At 31.3% G+C, this 22,091-nt stretch overlaps 3 protein-coding genes across 5 annotated transcripts; 2 read left to right on the top strand and 1 right to left on the bottom strand.

Moving 5' to 3' along the window:
* The first annotated feature begins 305 nt into the window (after positions 1-305).
* Pgi (glucose-6-phosphate isomerase) lies at positions 306-3,408 on the top strand. The gene is made up of 11 exons (XM_003701013.3): positions 306-540; positions 908-1,001; positions 1,116-1,307; positions 1,406-1,486; positions 1,559-1,774; positions 1,856-2,095; positions 2,169-2,349; positions 2,444-2,562; positions 2,630-2,858; positions 2,945-3,011; positions 3,087-3,408. Exons 1-11 carry the CDS (start codon positions 410-412, stop codon positions 3,211-3,213), a joined length of 1,677 nt encoding a protein of 558 aa, XP_003701061.2. The 5' UTR covers positions 306-409; the 3' UTR covers positions 3,214-3,408.
* A 169-nt stretch (positions 3,409-3,577) lies between these two features.
* Positions 3,578-6,852, top strand: Dolk (Dolichol kinase). Its single transcript, XM_003700986.3, has 7 exons — positions 3,578-3,954; positions 4,388-4,641; positions 4,838-5,058; positions 5,119-5,307; positions 5,382-5,591; positions 5,694-6,021; positions 6,100-6,852. The coding sequence occupies exons 1-7, from the start codon at positions 3,875-3,877 to the stop codon at positions 6,231-6,233; spliced, it is 1,416 nt and encodes a 471-aa protein (XP_003701034.1). The 5' UTR covers positions 3,578-3,874; the 3' UTR covers positions 6,234-6,852.
* A 69-nt stretch (positions 6,853-6,921) lies between these two features.
* On the bottom strand, positions 6,922-21,568 carry Syt4 (Synaptotagmin 4). Of its 3 annotated transcripts, none has more exons than XR_013037316.1 (7): positions 21,022-21,568; positions 17,431-17,745; positions 16,325-16,695; positions 15,533-15,691; positions 14,858-15,175; positions 12,465-13,889; positions 6,922-12,386 (listed from the first exon to the last, which is right to left on the bottom strand). XR_013037316.1 is itself a non-coding variant. In XM_076529003.1 (6 exons), exons 1-6 carry the CDS (start codon positions 21,071-21,073, stop codon positions 13,770-13,772), a joined length of 1,335 nt encoding a protein of 444 aa, XP_076385118.1. In that variant the 5' UTR covers positions 21,074-21,568; the 3' UTR covers positions 6,922-13,769. The 3 variants fall into 3 exon arrangements, 1 of the variants encoding a protein (XP_076385118.1); XR_013037317.1 differs by having other exon boundaries at positions 12,469-13,889; XM_076529003.1 differs by having other exon boundaries at positions 6,922-13,889.
* Between the last annotated feature and the right edge of the window lie 523 nt (positions 21,569-22,091).

The following is a 22,091-nucleotide window of genomic DNA, read 5'->3' as shown; positions in this document are numbered from 1 at the left end:
GAAATAAGACTTTATTTAACAGATGTTATCCTTGTATTTTATATTAAATTTAGAAGAACAATGTTTAATGAAAAACATATAATAATTCTATATCTTCTTAGACTATTAATTTTCCTTTGTTATATAAATAATACTGTTCCATTATAACAATATTTAATTTGTTATAAGCGCTATTATTTTTGTTATTAATAATTAGCTAATTATTGAAATGTAAAAAGATATGGGTTTTTTAAAATGATATCCGTTAGCTGTTGTTTTTATGAAATGTTGATAATTCCGTTGAAAAGCAGCTTGAACATAGTTCAGGTTGGCATGTCTCTTATTACAATATATATCTACGTGAGTCGTGACACAAGTACGCGTATTCAGATTTTCGTGAATTCAGAGGCGGTTTTCTTAAATCAAAAAAATGTTAGCTAAACCGGAATTAACAACTGAACCAGCATGGACTAAATTACAGCAGTATTTTGATAGTACGGGATCAAAAATTAAAATATTCGATCTCTTTCAACAAAATCCTCAACGCTTTAATGACTTTAGGTAAGTTTCATCAGTCCTTGACATACGACCTTGACATGACCTTTTGAAGGTTGTTCGCTGATAGTTAAATTCAAATTTTTACAATAATGTCATTCACGATTGTTTATAGTATTTAAGTAAATAGTGTTGTTTTACTATTCTTTGAAGTACTAGTTATTCTAAAATAGCTTACATCATCTTTGATACCTTTGAAACTTGCTATTTAACATGTACTGTTAAATGTCTTAATAAATACAAATTAAATAATTCTCATATAGTTCGTTTTAAATTTGTTAAGAAGAGAATTTACAATAAGGATATTGTAATTTACTGGTTTTTAAATATGTATTATACAAACAATTTTATTTATATTGTAATTGTTAATTAGTCTAGAAATTCCTACTCCTGAGGATGGCCCAATTTTACTTGACTATTCTAAGAACCGTCTTACAAAAGAAGCATTTCAGTTATTATTGGACTTGGTATGTATTATAATATTATATAAGTATTAACATTATTCTTCAATAATTATATTTGGATATTCTATATTCACTATCATAGTTATATTAATTTTAACATAATTTATTGATACAAAGGCACGAGCACGTGGAATAGAAGCTGCAAGAGATGCTATGTTTAAAGGAGATAAGATTAATTTCACTGAAAATAGAGCAGTTTTACATATTGCTTTACGTAACAGAGCTAATAAGCCAATACTTGTTGATAATAAAGATGTAATGCCAGATGTAAATGCTGTGTTACAGCATATGAAGCAATTTACTAATGAGGTAAAATTAATAAATACAATTTGATTTTTTAATACTTCTTAAACACTTTACATTCTTAACTTATGTTAAATTTAATATATACTTTCTCTGCTATATAGGTTCTTTCAAAGCAGTGGAAAGGTTTTACTGGTAAACCAATTGAAGATGTTGTTAACATAGGTATAGGTGGTTCAGATTTGGTATGTAATATTTAAATAATTATCATATCTTTTAGTAGATATGCATGTAACATACATATGTTTTGCTCACAGGGTCCACTGATGGTAACTGAAGCATTGAAAGCATATCATATTGGACCACGGGTTCATTTTGTTAGTAACATAGATGGAACACATATAGCTGAGACTCTCAAAAAATTGAATCCTGAAACAACTCTTTTCATAGTAGCATCAAAGACATTTACAACTCAGGAAACAATTACAAATGCTACTTCTGCCAAATTATGGCTTTTAGATGCTTTAAAAAATGTAAGCAAAGAATAAGAGTAAATAATTTGAGTGTGTTATATACATGTGTAATTATCTTACTTAAAAATTATTATTTCACAGGATGCAGCTGTGGCTTCTCATTTTGTTGCATTATCTACCAATACACAAAAAGTTAAGGAATTTGGTATTGATGAAAAGAACATGTTTGGATTTTGGGATTGGGTGGGAGGACGTTATTCGTTATGGTCGGCCATTGGTTTATCAATTTGCTTATCTATTGGATTTGAAAATTTCGAAAAATTATTAAATGGGGCACATTTTATGGATCAGCATTTTTGTAGTGCTCCGTTGGAAAAAAATGTAAATAGTTGTATGGAATGTATTTATTATAGACTTAAATTTATAGTATATTTAATAAAATATTACTTCACAGGCACCAGTCATATTAGCTTTACTTGGTATCTGGTATCATAATTTCTATAAAGCTGAAACGCACGCATTATTGCCGTATGATCAATACTTACATAGATTTGCTGCATATTTCCAACAAGGAGATATGGAGAGTAATGGAAAATATGTTACACGAGCAGGGAAGGTTGTTAATTATAGTACAGGTAAGTAGTTTAATTATTGAAGTACACTGTTAAAAAAATACAAGTTCCTAAATTTATCATTGAATACTGTATATATTCCATGGGAATTCTCAAGGTCCAATTGTCTGGGGAGAACCAGGTACTAATGGACAACATGCATTTTATCAGTTATTACACCAAGGTACAAGACTTGTACCTGCTGACTTCATAATTCCAATACAATCGCACAACAAGGTATTATCATAATTAGTCCTAAAAACTCACTTTTTGTTGAAAGAAATAACATACAGGAATATTTCAGGTTCAAGGATCTCTTCATCATAAAATATTACTTGCAAACTGTTTCGCACAAACTGAAGCTTTAATGAAAGGTAAAAGTGAGAATGAAGCGCGAGCCGAATTGGAGAAAGCAGGAATGAGTCCTGAACAAGTGAACCTCTTATTGCCCCATAAGATGTTTGAAGGAAATAGACCATCTAATACAATTCTTGTTGAAAAAGTAACACCGTTTGCTCTTGGAGCTTTAATAGGTAAATTTAGTGCATTGTATTATACATATACTACAATATCATTTAAACAAATAATTTAAATTGATTATCCATTTTATCTTTTAAAGCTATGTACGAACATAAAATCTTTGTACAAGGAATCATATGGGATATTAATTCATTTGATCAATGGGGGTAAGTAATAACTTTATTTTTAAATAAAAATTTTTAAATATATAGATATTAATTTGATCAATTTCATGTAAACAGCGTTGAATTAGGCAAACAATTAGCAAAAGCGATTGAACCTGAATTAGCAAGTCCTGGAGAAGTTACAACTCATGATTCATCAACAAATGGGTTGATCTCATTTGCCAAATGTCGTTGTGGTGCTTAATGGTTATTGAAATTAAGAGCATAAAAAAATATTCATATTTATGAAGGTAACTTTTTAATATTGCTGTTGGTGATTATTCAATACAATTTTTATTCATATCAATGAATAAGATTGTAGTACAAATATTACATTAGTTCAAATGCATTGTAAATTGTTAAATGATACATAATATATAATTATTACCTGCCAACAATAGCCTACTGTTTTGTGTTTTTGTTTATTAGATTGTTACTTTTATAAACGTTTAATAAATATTATAATTATACTATATTTTAAGCTATTTATACAGTCCAACTTTTATGTCATTATTATATTTTAACATTTTCATTGGTTTGTGATTAAAAATTTAATGTTTGATATTATAATTTTATTTTGTAATTGTGAAGCGGTTATTTAATATAAATGAATGTTCATTTGAATGAAAATACATTTAACGTTGACAAATAATGATAATTAGATAATAAAATATAAGAATACGTTTACCTATTATGCGATTTCGTTGCATATTCATGATTGCATATTCTCTAATGCCTAAGATCAACAGATACAGTAGATAAAGTTTGACCTCTCCAGGCAGCATGGTATACTGTTCATGTGAAGAGTGTGGGGGTGTGGTTACTCATTCTATAAAAACGTATGTTCTGAACGATCTCGATAAACAATGGAAATTTTTACAAAAAAGTATTTACATTTCGAAGAAAAAATATTACAAAGTCTGAAAAATAATGGCATTGAATATCGGTATGTTCGTTGTTATTCATACAAATCCAATGTGAATGTAATATAACTATGTGACATAACCTCGAAATTTGTTAAAGTGTTCTAAATTATTTATACAATATATTTATATTTTATATGTATGAATATTACTTGTCAGTTAATTGAAGATTTTATTTTTATTAAAGAATAAGATTTATTTTTAATTATTTATAACATATGTCAATTTGAAATAATGCGTTTTCAACTACTGTATTTTAAATGTATTTTAATAAAGTATATGTGACATGTTACATAAATTTTATATATTTATATAAATAAATATTTTGGTGAAATTTATTAATGTATTAAAGTGGAAAAGTTGACTTTATTAATGCTCATACTACAATTTAATTGGAGGAAATATTTATTTTTAATAAAAACAAATTATATTCAATATTGATTAAAATATTTTCAGGGCAAAAGCGAATGGTGGATTATGGCTTGGAACCTTAGTAGGTTTAAGTGCAATATTAACTATATTAAAAGAAGATAATAGCTATTCTGAAATTTGCCTCATTGTAGGCGTTACAGGCATTGGTCTTGTTATTAGTTCTATATGTCTGTATACAAAATTATCAACAAAAAAAGTTACAGTTAAAGATTTTCAAGCTATATATTTTTTACCAGCTATAATAACATCAATGTTATATCTTCTTATAGCAAATAAAGGTATATCAATTTACAGATTATTTTTTACAATTTCATTCAGCAGAATAATTTATGCAATCATCATACTTATTATATTTTATGTACATATTATGTTGTTTTGAATTCTTATTGTTCACATTTTCATTAAACAAAACACAAACATGCATATCATATTAATTAAAATCAAATTTTTTAATTTATTGATAAATAAGAACAGGATTACTGGTGAGCGTGATATGGGGCTTAAGTGTAGGAAGTTTAGGTACATGGGGTGTTCTCCAATTGATGTCCAAATTTCCTCATTGTTTTACAATTGGGGAAGCAACAGCAACTATGCATGGTTGCATATTATTTTTAATGTCTGTTGTAACAAACTTGCCATTAAGATATCATCTACCTCCTATTCATGATGATGATATTGCAACAGTTATATTACAGGTATTTTGTAAGAAATTTATTGAATTGCATATAATTATTAATTTAATAATATACTTTTAGGTTGCATTGTTGTATGTCATATCAATCTGTTTGATATCTAGTTATTTCTCAATGTTTCGATCTACTAGAAACTTTTATATAATGACATTCACTCTTTTACTACTTGTAATTTTGCCATTAATGTATATCATACTGGATCAAAATCCTATAGTATGGACACTCTATTTTATTTTTAATAAAAAGAGCAAGGTATGTTTTTACACTACTTTACAGCATTTATTATATAAGCATTGAATTATTCTTAATAATTATGAACCTTCTAGATTATTTTACTTGGATATTGGGCTATATGTTTACTGCTAGGTGTAGTAGTAGTTGCATATCAGATATTGTTAAATCATCAAGCAACAACTTCAATTAGAAAAATGTTTCATTTATTAGCTGTACTTGTATATGTACCTGGTTTAATTTATGAACCACTGTTTCTGTATTTTGCTAGTGGCATTGTAATGGGATTATTCGTATTTCTTGAGGTATATTAACTTTTTATTTAAGTGAAAAAGTTATGAATTTAATTGCTTTTTGGTTTATGTCTTTAAAAGTATAAATCAGTTACAGTAATGATTTATTTTTAGTTATTAAGATATTTACGAATACTGCCTCTTGGAGACATATTACAACAAGGATTTTCTGTGTTTGCTGATGAAAAAGATCATCTGATTTCTTTAACACCTTTATATTTACTCAGTGGTTTATCTTTTCCACTTTGGATGCCTACCAATAATCTTCCTTTAATAGTATTACTCAGTGGTATTTTGACAGTTGGAGTGGGTGATACTGCTGCTAGTTTTGTTGGTAGCAAATGGGGCTCTCATAAATGGAGCAATTCAGATAAATCTGTTGAAGGAACAGTTGCTTGCATTCTTAGTCAGATTGGATTAATATGTTTATTAACATTTGCGGGTATGTATAGTTTAAATAATACTTTTAAAAAATAAGTAAAAAAGTTGCTTCATATATCTGCATATTCTTTTTAAATAGGTCTCACAGATAATGGTTTATTATTTTTAAGAAGCTTGTGGTCAAGTGTAATTCTATCATTTGTTGAAGCACAAACAAATCAAGTTGACAATTTAGCATTACCTTTGTTAATGTATGTGTGTTTAATGGTTTAGGTGTATAATAAGTACAAATGACGAGACAGACAATAAATAGTAATTATTTTCAGAACAATAGGAATATATTACGATTTTGGTTGTTTAATGTTATATTAAATCAAAAGCGTAATATTCTTCTATTAGATTCACATCTTTATATGCTTCTGTATATTTAAAAGATTAATATGTATTTTGTTGTATGTACATACTATGCCTTTCTCAAAGTGTTGTAACAAATTAGTTTTTTATGAACAATTTAGTTACTAGTCAAAGTTGGAAAACTATTGGCTCTTTTTGTTACTCTTATTATATTTAAAAATGTTATGTTCCAAATGGAAAAGTTATTGTTCTCAAACATTACTTTGTTAAATGTTAAATGTACATGAATATTAAGGTGAACTTATTTATACAAGTTTATTTAAATAACAGGATCTATTGTGAAATATTAATAATCTCAACTTATAGATGTACACATAAGTGTCTTGAAAAGTGTGAATATTTATACTGTCAATTCATGTAACTCAATATTCTGTAATGCCCAATTTACTCATTCCTATAAACGCATTTTTGTATTTCATTCGAAGAAATTTGTGAATGAAATTTACTTTTATTAATAAAGTATTTTTGTAATTGTGTATATATTGTTCATGTTTGATCCTTCTTTTACTTGTAAAGATAGGTGATTAAAAAAGAGTGATTTGATAAATAGTTTTATTTTAATATTTTATTGACCACACAGCCTTACAGTCTGACCATACACAGCATGTTACACGCCATGCCCATACACATACATGATATGCGAAATGCGTGAAAAGCACCGATTTCTTGCGATTCAATTTTTTATTTACAAATACTGTTAATTATAACTGATTAAAAGATCTAAATTTGTACTTTATTCTTTAATCATATCAGCAGATTTTACAATAAATTATATTTTTTATTCATGATAATATTTAATTACTTCATACAGTTTCAACGCTTTGATGTAAAAATTTGTAAGATAATGCAAATAATGAAATAAAACTCATAAACGTATTAAAAATTTTATTATATTGAAATTATTAATACACTAAACAGTAACTGAAAAACAGCAGTACAAGTTTTATTTGTTCCTAAATAATTTTGACTAACAATTATTTATAGATTTATATAAACTGATATGCAGTCATGTATTTTCTTAGATATTTTTCCTCTTAAGCTTTTTTCTATGTAGCTCTTTCAATACATATCTATGTATTGTTCATAAGTGTCATATTTTGAAACTATTGAAAGTGCCATCAAGTATTTTTATTTCAAGATTTATTAAAATAAGTAAATAAATAAAATATTATTATTAATTTATATATATTTACATATAAGAACATAAGTCAGTAAAAAATACATTTAATTTAATACCACCTAAAATTCAAATGAAAATGGTATGTGAAGCTTTAAAATATATCAAATATGAAAATAAATATAAATTCATATAGCAAAGTTAATTTCAAAATGATTTTTTATTCTAAACATTCCTCTAAATAGTGTTGACTTTCTTGTATTTAAACATAATCATTTAAAGACAGGAAAGGATTTTAATAAGATGAAATGGATCACTTTTTTATATTCCATGAATGAAGATCTGCTACATTGTAATACAAAATACAAACTACAATAAAATCATCGTTGCAAGAAAATAAGATTTCTGGCGCTCGTGCTTTTTTGTATATATGTAAATGAAAAAAGGGAAACGACATGGATCAAGAACGGTGATTTTCCAGCATTCCATACCGACGTTCAATGTGTTACAGGGTATTTGTCGATCTCGAAAAGTTGTTTCCGCGCTGATAAATCTTGAAAATCGTTAAATGATCGGTAACGAGCTCAAGGAGAACGACAGACGATATTTACGAGATGTCTTGCTACGTGCTACTTATTATAGTCGTTTCTTATATATTTATATTTGTAATTGTATAGCAATTAAATAAATATCCTGAAACTCTTGATCGTATAATAATGTCATTTTGTCTTTACCTACATCGACGATAGACAACGATGCAGATCTTCCGGCTTTTTTCGTCTCTTTTTTTTTCTACTATACTTATTGTTAGTATGTAAACTTAGCTATTCGGTGTATCTCTCGAGTCTTCTGTGATAGATCGCTATGTATCTGTTGGTTACTTTCGTTTTTTAGTGCTGATGTGTATCGTTGCTTCTTCATTTTCGATCAATTTTCTCCTTTGCTTTCCTAATCTTACTTGTCGAGCCTTGTTTCGTCCGTGTTTCTGCTATAAGTGCTGCTATCAATAATGTTATCGATAATTATTAAAAGTGACAAGTAATCGAATTTTCGGGTCTGCTCAAATCCGACTTTACCCGATTCGACCCGATTCGAATCCGAAATCTTCGATACCCACGCACTTTTATTAAATATCGATAATATTCTTATGGCAAAATTTATTTTCATTTATTTTCAATGAATTGATACTGTGCGATATAACGATATCATTAAATCGAATGATAATGATTGAAATAGAATTTAATGGAATATTCTATTAAATTTATTCATGCTTGAATTTCGAATTAAAAGTTTTGGTTAGGATCGATATATCGTTAGGTATCAATGAGATCTTGATAATTTGTCGCAGCACCTTTAAATTCTTGCTCGCAAAGGAAAGATAATGGAGTGGGAAATCGGCGATAAAAGAAAAATAAAACGGTCGCTTTACATGTTACCGATTATTGACTTTAATGCAAAGATGAACTTATGTTACTTGTCAGGTGCTTTTCTTCTGAAGAAAAAAACATATTGGTCACGTTTATTGATTTAATCCAATTTAGCGGAAATATTTAAATTTAAGTAAAGTTGATGAATATAATTTAAATTATAAATTTGATATATAATTTAATTTCGAGTCTAGCGATTGCCAATGGTTCCTTGATAATCTCATTGTATGTTTATTGATATTTTAACGAGGTACATAATTGTCAGATACGATTCAACAATGTCATCGATGCTTTGTATATTTGTCTCGTATTACAATTTCAATAATCATTTTAAAAGTTAACTAATTGATTACTAATAAATTTCAACCGCTGTTATTAATCGAATAATAAACATATGGTATCAATTGCATATTTACAAGAATGTATTAAGATAATTTATAAATGTTATAAAATTTGGATTTCACTCAAATCAATTAAAACGAATAGATAAAATTTATTATGTTCGAACCAAGTATACTATAATTTTTTAACATCTTACAAATAATGTTACTCTTTAAATATTTGGGGTTTTAATTTTACATAACAAAAAATTTTTCTTCGTTAAACATTCTGATATAATAAAAATAATCGTTCGAATTACATGCAATTATTTCGTAGGAACATTCTTGTTGCTAGTCATTATAAAACTTTCACCGTGTAAAAATACACCATCAGAAAAAAAGCCCTGAACATATGTAGCAAATATTCCGTGATTAGCGATGATCGGGTACGATTAAGAATTCTAAAGTTACTTTATACTTTAATCGCATTATAGCTGATATTCTTGTACTTAGCCCGCGTGTATAAGCTATGTGCTAAAGGTTATCTATCTCAAGTTTAAAGTAACTTTAAAGTTTCGAGCCTATGATAATACTTAATCGATATTCGTTATTCATCGCAGTGCTGTATTGCGGTAAATGCGAACGGGGCCTTCAAACAAAAACTCCTTTTTACACAATTAAATTTATCACATACTGATGATCGATATTCCGAGCACACATATCCATTTAATTTTTAGCAATATATATAAAAAACTACAAACTTTCCTTCTAGATGAATTATTAATAACCTCCTTCTGCAAATATAAACATAAAATAGCCCAGCAATAATGACGGATGCATTAATATGCTACGAAATAGCAGAGTTGCAGTTTCTAATGCATTCAATTTAATCGTGTAAAGTAGAGTTAAATAATATATTTGCCCTCTGAGAATGAGTTCACGCTCTTACGATCATTTTAAGAATGACTGATCAGTATTATAGTCCTGACAAGCGAGAGTGACGGCTGAAGGGGCTTTGTAGCTCTGAGGGAGAATTGAAAAGATTAAATGAGAATAAAAAATATTAACAATAAAATCGGAAAAACACTCACCACTGTCATTTATACGGTGTAACGAAGCAGTGATCTAGCACATTTATTGTTAAAACTAAAATGAGCGTAAAATCGCATGGTATGGTTGTCTCCCAAAACTCGAGTAATGAAAATGATCATCCATCTTGCAAAATCAAAGGGCGCGATCTTTAAAAACCATTCAACAAATACAGCGCCGTCAGTTAACGCATAAAAATATAATCGAAAAGTACAATATGCATGACTCTAACGTGCGCATTGAGTATGACCTCCCGTTAATGCTGTTTTGAAAAATGAATGATCAGTAAGTACTCATGATTGTTGATAGTTTGTGGAAGACAACCTATATAAATTAAATTACAAATGAGTACAACGGGAGAAGGACCTTTGTACGTTTCCCGCCAACGCGTTTTCCACATATTCGTACTTAGAACCTCACTCTCGCCCTTTTACGGTGTAAAAGCATTTTAACAAGGACACTACATGATGCCGGTTTCGTGTTACACTCTGTGCAGTAGTATCTTTTCATAAACTATAGCGGTACGTACTAATTTCTCCATTAATAGCAATTGAAACCACAAACGGTTCGTAACTAAATAAAGTATTCGTATTTTCTTCTCTATTCAAACGTAAATTACATATTTACAATCGCGAAGCGGTTTCCATTGGCACTTGAAAACAACGTTACAATTCCTCGACCCCGTTCCACGATTATACAAAGAGGATTATCATGCTATAGTATGAAAAAAAGATGATCATCTATTCGAAATGCAATGAATTGTAAGCAGTGTATGTATGTGTGATAATTCAATGCATCACGAAGATCTCTGTATGTTTGCTTCCCTGTCTTAGCATTCCTTACAGCTCTGTTAAAACAAATTAAAAATTTCTTTCAATATTCTCAGAGAAGTGTCTATCAAAGCTTTTCAATTATAATGGAAAAATTGATACTGAAATTTGTTTCTCAGTACTTGCAATTTTTCTTATTACATGGTGTTAAATTGCCAGTTGTTTTGCCAGTTGACGTGGAGCTATAAAATTTTGGAACAGGAACGAATAATCGCAATATTGTTTTTAAGCTTAATCGATGTTTATGACGTTTCCAGAATCGTCTCCACGTCTTGTGGTATGTGTATGTATATTTCTACAAGAATCCCTTCAAAAGTTTTTAGTAAAAGATCTAGTCACATGTTCATTTATTCATTAACAGATGTTATTAAACCTATGAGAATTTTATAGGTATTATATAATATGTGTATTAAAAAGTAATTTAATTATAACATTACATTTTTTTATGTATCTTTGCCTTCTTATTTTTCTGTGAAAAATTGATAAATTAGTGATAAATAAATTTTGAAGAGATTCCTGTATTTACATAACTTGGATCGCTTAACTCTCGATTAAGATGTTTTATGATTAGTTCATATTAACTTTACCAAAAATGACGGTCTTGGTGATTTGACAGGGTCGTGCAAAATCTGTTAAATTTGTAGATTTATATTCAGTAAAGAATTCACCAAATGTGATTTGAAATGCAATTACTTGCAACATAACATATTAATTTGTTAAAAAGGGAAAAGAACATTCTAAGTTATCAACATGTAACATCATTATTATAACATAATAGAAACTTATTACAAACTTGTTAGGATAATACCACAAGGTATAACTCTATAACAAGTTGTACAACAAGGTTCTAAAATAACATTTTATTACAGCGAAACATACCTTTGCTTATAAAGTGATAGTCTGAAACACTTAAAATTCAATTAAACCAAACAAAGTTTATTTGATGTTTAGTTCACTTTGCCAATGTTTGTACTCATACATGGTATGTCGAATATGTACGTAAACAAAATATGTTTTGAAAATAAATAATTCTTTTTCGCAATTGTAATGTCCTATGAATGCACGACCCTGTGTTGCAACAATAGCGTTCAAAACAATCGGTAAACGCTCAATTGTTTTTTAGTTAACTGCCTTATTTTCCTCCTCCCTTTTCATCTGGTCGGAAATCTTAATAACTATATTTATATTGTAAAGCATTTTGTATGCGTTTCTCCCGCGATCGTTTGCTACTGCAACCAATGGAGACATAATCGACGGCTGACAAGTGTTCGATTTACAGAAACAAAATGAATTATTTTGAATTTTACCAACTATTTGTTTTCAATCTTCGTTCTAACCATAGTAATTATCATTCTGCAGTCGTTCGATGCTCCATTATTTCTTGAGCGAATTCGTCTTCCCTTTTGTAAGCTAGAAGCGCGGAGGAACTATTCTTGAGGTTAGGGCGTCGATCTATCGATTAATCGATATATCGAATTTTATCGATATTAAAATTGAAACACAGAATGGACATTTTTCAAACGGTTTTCTTTCCATGTAAACATTTTTTTAAATTTCGTGATTATTTAAAACCATAAAAAGGAAATACAGACCGTCTCAAAAAAGCATTGCGTATTTCTGCAAAATAGGTTGAATTTTATGACGTTTATTTATTTTTATTTTTGCCAATCATTCCAGTAATGATGTCAAGTTATTTGAACGAAACTCATGCAATTTCATCGAAGCACGCGATGATTTTTGAAACAGTCCGTACAAGGAGTATTCTAAATTGTAATATCGAGGCAAAACGTGTGTTATTAAATCAACGCCCACAGTACTAACAAGAAACGCTCCCGAAATGATATTTTCAATTTTTCATAAACTTTCGCACGCTGATAGATCACGATTTCCGGTGCAGTCCAATAGTTTATCTATTCTACCGTATATTTCAAATGATATATATTTTTTAATAATTACACAATTATGTGAGTTATACGCGATACACTTTCTCCGATAATATGAAAACATTTACGGTAAAATACTTTTTAACTTATTTGCATTTAAAAGCCGTACATGTATAGGAAGATTCATAAGTGACCTATTAGATTGTAGAAGTTTATAAAAATTTAAAGATATTACTCAGAGAGTTTTGCTTGTACAGAGAAGTTTTCGTATGATCAAAGTCATTCTTCGTACACGCTTCAGGCCGGCACGTAACAGACAAGGGACGAACATTCGAACAATCTTTTGAATTAATATAACAACGTAACCCGAACAATAGAAAATCATAATGTTAAGAAACGAAATAGGAACAGATCTTAAAGCAGAGGATGACCGCTTATGTTCGAGCTTGTTGGGGTTACATGTCTCACGTTACTCGAAGAGATTGCCTTGATGTTCATCCCTAGGCTAGACCTTCTCACCGGTGCATCCGCAGTTGCATCGATCGCGGGTGGACGTGCCGCCACTCGCTTCAAGCCTAATATACATCGAGTATTAGGTTTACAAAACAGATACCCTACTTCATCGTAGGGTTTCGAGGGGTTGGATCGGTGGTTTCATAATGGAGAAGGACGTGGGGCTATTGGATAGTTGGAGACGGGATTCCAGGAAAGTCGATAGGGAAATACTAGTTACTCCCTTAATTTGTGCCATTCAGCGATCTGCCTCTGCGGCGAGCTGCAAACTTCTCTCCAATGATTCAGAGCTGATCCTTGACAATCTGGACCGCCGAACTCGAGTCGTCCAATCACCTGAAACGAAGTTATATTAATTGCAAGAACTACAAATTTTAATTATCTAATACATTTTATATTATGATATACGTTATTACATATTATTATATTATGATACATTAGTATTGTGATTTACATTAATTTTTACAATTTTAATAAATTTTGCTATGACTTTTGAAAGTATGAGGGAACTTTTTTCCTGTATTACTGATAAGATCTGTCCCAGTTTCAGAATTCGTGCGGCAGAAAACGAGCGGTAGAAATCCTTCAATTGATTTTCCGATTAAGTCATACTTCATTGTGATTTGCATCGCATTATGTAACAGAATTGTGAAAAATCACGCTAACGTCTACAGTATAGAAGATTGCATAGCAGATCATTTGTTTTATGTTAGGAATGTCTGTCAACCTCGTATAAAATGGCGATATACGCAAATGGTGAAATCTGTAATTTTTTTATTTACATTAATTCCGCCAATTAATTTATGTAAAGAGTAATACAACACAAGGATTATATGTTGATGTATCTACTTGTTCAATTCTTGTAAATAGGAAAATTGTATAGTAAAGTGACTTCTGTGACTTCATTTTAATTTTAGTTTAATCAATATAAATTATTTACTATTAATCATAATACTTTACACTTTCAGTCAACATTATAACACAACCTTCTAAATCCTAAAATCAAATATAAAAATTATCCAAAACTGTAAAAAATCAGGGGATTGAACTAGTTTGATCTCACACAAAAATTTCGATTTGTAAATGTTCGTCTTCGTTTAATTACATTCGATTCGCACCTGTTACAATGGGATTGAACATGTCAGGTTTCAATCTGATTAAATTCCAATCTGATCAACTTGTATTTGAAAACAAGTGTTTTATAATACTTAAATGTATGTCATCGAATCAGCCATTTATGAAGTACCAAAACAGCAAACATGCAGTTTCAGGATTTTGTTAAACGAATTAAAGTGAAGGCTCACCTCATTTCTTGTAACTCGATCCCAATCGATCAACATGAACTCGAGGCTGACGTTGTTGAGACCATCCGCGCCGTTCGGTATGTCGAAAACGAAGGATTCGTTGAACAGAGGGCTGAGGGTGCGTTTCTTTACACGCGTCTTTTGCTTTGCGATGCGCTGCGAGTTGTAGAGAAGATAGATTTTCACGTACGGATCTGCCAGGCCGGTTACATCCATCTTTGGTAAATTCTGGGCCTTCAGCACCACTACTGTTAATCGACTGTTGAGTGGTTGCCAGCAGAGGGACACTAGTAATTCTCCTCTGCCTTGTGACTGAATCTGTAATCATTAATATAATCATCAGTACAGCTTATTTATGAAGTAGATAATAAATTAAATTAGGTGAATTTATAAGGAAAGTTTCATGTTAAAGATGCATGTTTAAAGATTTTCACATTCTGTAAAAATTAAATCAATTTGAATTGCACAAATTTTTACTATAAGGGTAAAGTCAGGAAACACAAATTTTAAGTTCTTTACAATAAATTGATAAAATTAGATAAGCTATCAAGTGGTAATATAGTGACAAATTATTGCTGTTTGGATAATTTTTAATTAATCAATATAATTTTATTTCAAGCTTCATAATTTTTGATGTACTGGAATTTTATCGAATAAATAATTTTATTAAATTACCTTTAAGCTTCTGGGGCATATTTTCCGACATAACGATATTTCTTGGTTGTCAGCGTTCTCCAAACCGGGTATCGATGAAAGTGCACACGTCAATTCACCGATAATATCATCTCGGGAGTATCTGTCGAAACTTAGCACAATGAAGTGCAGGCTGATTTTCTGCGAACGATAAAAGAGACGTATTTCAGGGTTTGATCAATTGGTACAGGGGCGAGTATGGTTTCCCTAGGGGCAATGTGCTGACGTAAAGTCGTACCACCATTCTTCGGTTATTGATTAAATGTTTATATTTACAACTTTCGATATTTGGAAATTGTGAAATTTTATGGAGATTCGGTGATTTATAGAGAAATTATATTTTTGGAGAAGTTGGAGATTTTAAGGTTTGGAAACTTGGGAATTTCAAGTTATAGAAATTTGGGGATTTCAAGGTTTAGAAATATAATTTGAGAATGTCGACATTTTGAGATTTCGAGATTTAGAAATTTGGGGATTTCAAGGTTTAGAAATATAATTTTAGGATGTCGAAAGTTGGGATTTCAAGATTTGAAAATTGGAGGTTTCAAGGTTCCAACATTTGCAAATTTGGACATTTCAAAATCTAGAAATATAGAATTTCAAAATCTAAAAAATTGAGAATTTCATAATCCATAAATTTAGGACTTCGAGATTTAGAAATTTGGTGCTTTACACATATAAAAAATTAGGAATCTATTTGAAAGTTTAAAAATATGAAAGTTGAATTTAAGAGTCCTTGAGAATAAAAATTTCTAAGTTACTAAAACAAAATACCTGAAGTTGATCCTTCGATATTCCGAAGAACGTGAAATCCTCGTCGTAAACAGGATCCCTGGTATTCCTGAGGACTCTCGTTTTCACCTGGTGTTGTTTATCAGGTAACAGTTTCAATTTCACGTATGGATCACTGGTGGCATTCTGCTCCCTCGCTGGCAATCCCTTGCAGTTCACTACCGTCACCCTAAGCGCGTTTTGCTCGCTCACGTAGCGTAACTTAAACACTAACTGGCCCAAGTTATCCTTATTATTTTCCGTCACGTGATTTTTCTTGCGTTCCGTTTTCTCGTTGTTCTCGATTTCCGCTTTGTCCCGTTCATTCTCGATGCTCAGAGTCACGTCACCAGAAGGTGTTAATGCTGGAGTACCTGTTTTCGAGGAAGCAATTTTTAATCAGAAATGCAAATCCATCATTTATTTTATATTAAAAAGTCTTTTGGCTCGATTAGGTCAAGAGATCTCTAGGTGTAATAGATTACTGTTAAAAGGTCGATTATTGTGAAAAGGTCTGTTGGGTCAATAGATTATTGTTAAAGGTCTCGAAGTTCAACAGATTAGGTTCAATAGATGCTGTTAAAAATATAAGCTATCCACTTTCCTCAGCATTCCTGAATCATAGCTTCATATTAGGGTGTTCATACTGATTATTATTAAAGATTTCTAGGTTTAACAAATTAGGTTCAATAGATGCTGTTAAAAATATAAGCTATCCACTTTCCTCAGCATTCGTGAATCATAGTTTCATATTAGGGTATTCATACTGATTTACCCTACACTTGCCCATATTTACATCCCAGCCTCCCCTAGCGACCCTAAAGGTGACTCACCCACCATTTACTTTAATACAATCTAAAATACTTTCCATTAAACCTACAATGTCACATGAACCCATTAAAGCCACCAACAGATTCAATAACTAACTTCAAAAGAATTTATCAAACTTCCCAACTGTTTTAGAGTTGTAAAACATCTTTTAATCGGATTTTGCAATCTCCAAAAGTGCTAGCAATGCAAACACGTGAGTGCAAAGATCATATAGGTAATTTTCTTACGAATATCACAATCGATTTTCTTTTTTAACGATAAACTCATAGCATGTTTACCTGAGCCCTGAGGTGTCCTGGGCTGCGAACCGGGGTTCGAAGATTGAGAACCGGTGGGACTTGGCGTCTGACCACCGGAACCCGGGGGACTCTTGGCGGGTCCCGTAGGACTCGGACTCTTTTTCAGATAATGACTGGTGCTACCAGGACTCTTGACTGCCATTGGTTTCCTGTGGGGTGGCCTGAACGCCAAGGACTTGTCGGAGTTTAGTTTGGTGTGCTCGCGACGCCGTCGGCAAAGCCACCAGGTCATCGCGACGGCGCAAAGTAGAAAAGCGGCGCCGATGCATAGTGCCACTACAGTTGTCGTCGACACTGAAATCATACGTTATTTTATTTCAAATTACTGGTTCTGCAGGGGCAACTTCCGACTTGGCCCTCGCGGATTTCAATGAACTTCGGGGAAAATCTGGGTCGCAACATTTTACTTTTCTTCGAATTTTTAGTTTTGGATGGTAGAAATGTGTTTTGATAGAAAATTTAATGACAGGGAACATTTTAGTCTATTTTTTGTTAGGTTAGGTTAGGTTGAAATTGTAATAAAACTGAACTTTTTAATAGTTTGTACCTTATCTGGTCTAAAACAAAATTCCAATAAAATGCAACATGTAACTTGTCTCTATTTTATTTGACCTAAGGTAAAATTCTAATAAAATTGAACTTTTTACTGGTTTGCACCTTTTCTGGTCTAAAACAAAATTCTAATAAAATTCAACATGTAACCTGTTTCTATTTTATTTGGCCCAAGACGAAATTCTAATAAAATTGAACTTTTTACCTGTTTGTACCTTATCTGGTCTAAAACAAAATTCTAATAAAATTCAACATATAACTTGTATCTATTTTATTTGACCCAAGGCAAAATTCTAATAAAATTGAACTTTTTACCTGTTTGTACCTTATCTGGTCTAAAACAAAATTCCAATAAAATGCAACATGTAACTTGTCTGTATTTTATTTGGCCCAAGGTAAAATTCTAATAAAATTGAACTTTTTACTTGTTTGTACCCTATCTGGTCTAAAACAGAATTCTAATAAAATTCAACCTTTTACTTGTCTCTATCCTGTTTGGTCCAAAAATTCCAACAAAAATGAACATTTTACTTGTTCGTACATTATCTGATCTAAGAGAATTCTAACAGAATTTTCACTAGATTTTATTCCACATTTATCACCGTGGATTAATTAGGCTACATTATGAACGAATTTTTGTTCAATATTCGTAAACTTAATTGAGCATTATGTGGAAATTCAGGTCACGTTTATTTTGATAATGATGCATTATTGGAGAAGAGATCGATTCTGTCAGATTTTTACACGGTTTTCATAATTAATATCACGTTTGACACAGAAAACGAATATAACGTTTGGATGATTCTTTTTTTAAATTTAAAATAGTAAAAAACATGGAGGACATTGTTTACAGAGTGCGTGGAAGCATGGTATTTACAGAAGGTTTTAATGTTAATATATTTGTATACATTGTGAAATAATGTTAACTTTAGATGGCTAATTAACCTTTGTATAATTAATTTAGCTATATTTAGGTGCAAACTTTGTGAAACCTTTTATGGCGATACAAGTTCAGACAATACATTTTTAATGTAATAAAAAAATAGTAAGAAGTAGTGAGTAATGTTGGGAAATATTTAATATTGGGAAATTGCACGGTTGTATTAATTTAATAACACACATAGAGGTTATGTTGTTTTCTATTTATATACTATCGGAATAAATATTCTATTTTAAAAAACATGTGTACAAAATGATCATCGTAAACATTAAAGTATAATATTTTTTTCTGATATTTTTATGTTTGAATATTCTTTAATTTAGGCTGAAACTAGTAGCTACTAAAAACCTCCCCATATTGGTTAATTTTTCTCTGTTACTAATAATTGTATTATGTTTTCTGATAAAAGCATTCTAAAGGTAGAAAATATGAGACGAAGAAAAATCGAAATAGGATTAATTATAAAAAAATTGAGAAGCATGTATTGCCTGAGATACAAATATCAGAACAAGTAGTTGCAGAATAAGTAGATGGTGACATTGAACGTCAGACAAATGAAAGTAAAATACAAGACCACAATAAGATTACAAGAAAATTGATAAGTAATAACATTGCAAGAATTTTAAAAGAATCAAAATCTCGATGAAAAATAATTCTGGAGGAATAAAAGAAAATTTAAAAATGCTTGGAAATTAAAGATTGCCAATAAAAGACCTACAATGTACAATGATACGAAAATGAATTCCTCGTTGCAACGTGTTGCATTAATATACAAAAACAAATAATGCCCACGCACGCAGTCATTAGTCGTTGAAATAAAAAACCTATACTCATTTGTCAAGAGGTTAAACAGAAACAATTGTTTATGTAGAAACAAGATAGAGATCAATTACAAACGAGGGTGGACTTGTTGCTGACTAAATCTTGAGTCCTGGAACAACGTTGAATCATCATGGGAAATAACTGTGCGTCTTTTACCTCGCAACCATTTACGAATTATCGATCATCAAAAACGACAGAACACGCCATAAAAGCTACAGCAATAAATCTATATTTTTATTTTACAAGTATATTTGTTTTACGCATTTGTAAAATTATTCAGATTCTAAATTCAATTGTGTACAGTTTGTTCCATAATTTAGAATAGTTGGAATAGTTACGTTTAGAATAGTTAGGGTTGTCCAATTGTAATTTGACTTCAACTACTTGTTCGAAACTTGAGATATTGATAAATATGATAAAGTAATCTCAAAGATAAATTTTAATAACATTTGTATAAAGTATACTATGTTAATACAAAATGAATGAAATGATGATATGAAATAGAAAGTAAATATTTGTCTGATAATAATTAGAGTCTACGTTCCCCTAAGATATTGCCTAATAGTTTGCAGTCCTGGTCTTCAGAAAATGCTCTTACACATACAAAATGTTACAACTTCAAATGCAATTTTCCATATTGGAAACCTTCCTGAAATCTCACGTTTCCACGTCGTTGTCATTGCAGTCGAATTTCAAAGAAACATAACAAACAGTATTGATATTACAACCTTAAAATAAAGAAAGTATCGATACTCCGGAACGTTGGAGCGTTCTTCAAGTTCACTCGTTGCGAATATACAAGAGGAGAATTCTATATTTATGACATCGATCCCGAAACGTGTAAAATTAAAAACGTATCGACTCATCTCGTTTCGACAACTCTGAGCTGGGTAAACGTAGGAGTGTTCAATATCACATGGTCTGCTATATGGACGCGACCATCGTGCACACCACTGTAATCAACTATTCCAATCAAACAATACATCAAGCTTTTCCAATAAACAGAACCAAACATAAACTACCAGAATGTATGGAAACACCCTCGGAGAGTCGTCCATCCCGAGCTGTCTGTAACAGCTGTCCACTCTAACAGCACCGTTAGGTTGTTAAACTTGCGTTACAGAAACGTTTTTGAAGATGTTTAAAAAAGACGATTGTCAGAACGGAGCATCGAAAGGGCCTAGAATCGTCGGTGATGGATCGATGTCGGTCGGGGATTTTGCAAGGAATTTCATGGCGATAAAAGGTACACTCACCGGAATCGACGGGTTGAATAAGAGGTCCGTCCTCCGTTACTCCTCCGACCATGATCGGCCACGTTTACCCCGTATTTAAACGGTTTTATCCGCGTAAGTCACTCGGCCACGACGCACTCAACGAATATTTACGGCGTGCGGACCGTCCGTGGTATTCTGAGGCGACCATCGGACGAAATGCTCGATCAATAGTAACGGCCCCGGAGCGTGCGCGGAATATGCGTCGCTGCAAAGGAACCAACGACGACGGCGACGACGACGGCGGCGACGAGACAATAACGTTCGTCGATGCACACCGAGAGAAGGGCTGTTCCCGCAGGTTAACCAAGGATCTCGCGCAGGTAACGATACTCTTGGGGAAAGGTGCATCCACGATAGAATCGATGCGTTATCGATCTTGCAACCCGGTGAACCTTTGGCGAGCGTGCCAAAACTGGGCGAAAGGTGAAAAGAGACGACACCCGGGAAGGCCAATGGCGGTCGCTTGCGTTATGATTGTTGAAAAGGCCTTCTCAGGGGTTTCAGGACTTATGCCACGCTAATTGCTGCGAGGTTTATAGTTCTCAGGAGCGTCTGGGACTTAAGTTTTGGAGGTGGGAATCAAACTTCCAAATTGTAAATGAGAAAATTTTGCACTTTTCGAAGATGTTGAAATCTTCAAATTTTTCAATTGAATTTCCAAATATGTGTTCCCTTTTCCAATTTCTGAATGTTCAAATTCCTTAGTTTGCAAATCTGTAAATTAAAAAAAGTTTCAAATTTCCAAGTTCTTAAATTTTTAGACTCTTTGACAATTTTCAAATTTACAAATTCCCAAATGTCCAAATGTTTAAATTCCTAAATTTCTAAAATTTCAAATGTACAATTCTAAAACCCTGAAAACCTAAAACCCTAAAACCCTAAAACCCTAAAACCCTCAAACCCCATAACTCTAAAACCTTAAAACCCTAAAACTCTAAAACTTTAAAACCTCATAACTCTAAAACCCTAAAACTCTAAATTCCCAAATATCCAAATGTCCAGATGTCCAAGTACCTAAATGTCCATATCCCAAAATTTCTAAATTTCCG

This window comes from Megachile rotundata, chromosome 2, assembly GCF_050947335.1.
Source record: "Megachile rotundata isolate GNS110a chromosome 2, iyMegRotu1, whole genome shotgun sequence".
NCBI classification, from domain to species: domain Eukaryota; kingdom Metazoa; phylum Arthropoda; class Insecta; order Hymenoptera; family Megachilidae; genus Megachile; species Megachile rotundata.
The sequence above is the reverse complement of the archived record's forward strand: the minus strand, read 5'-3'. Positions and strand labels throughout refer to the sequence as shown.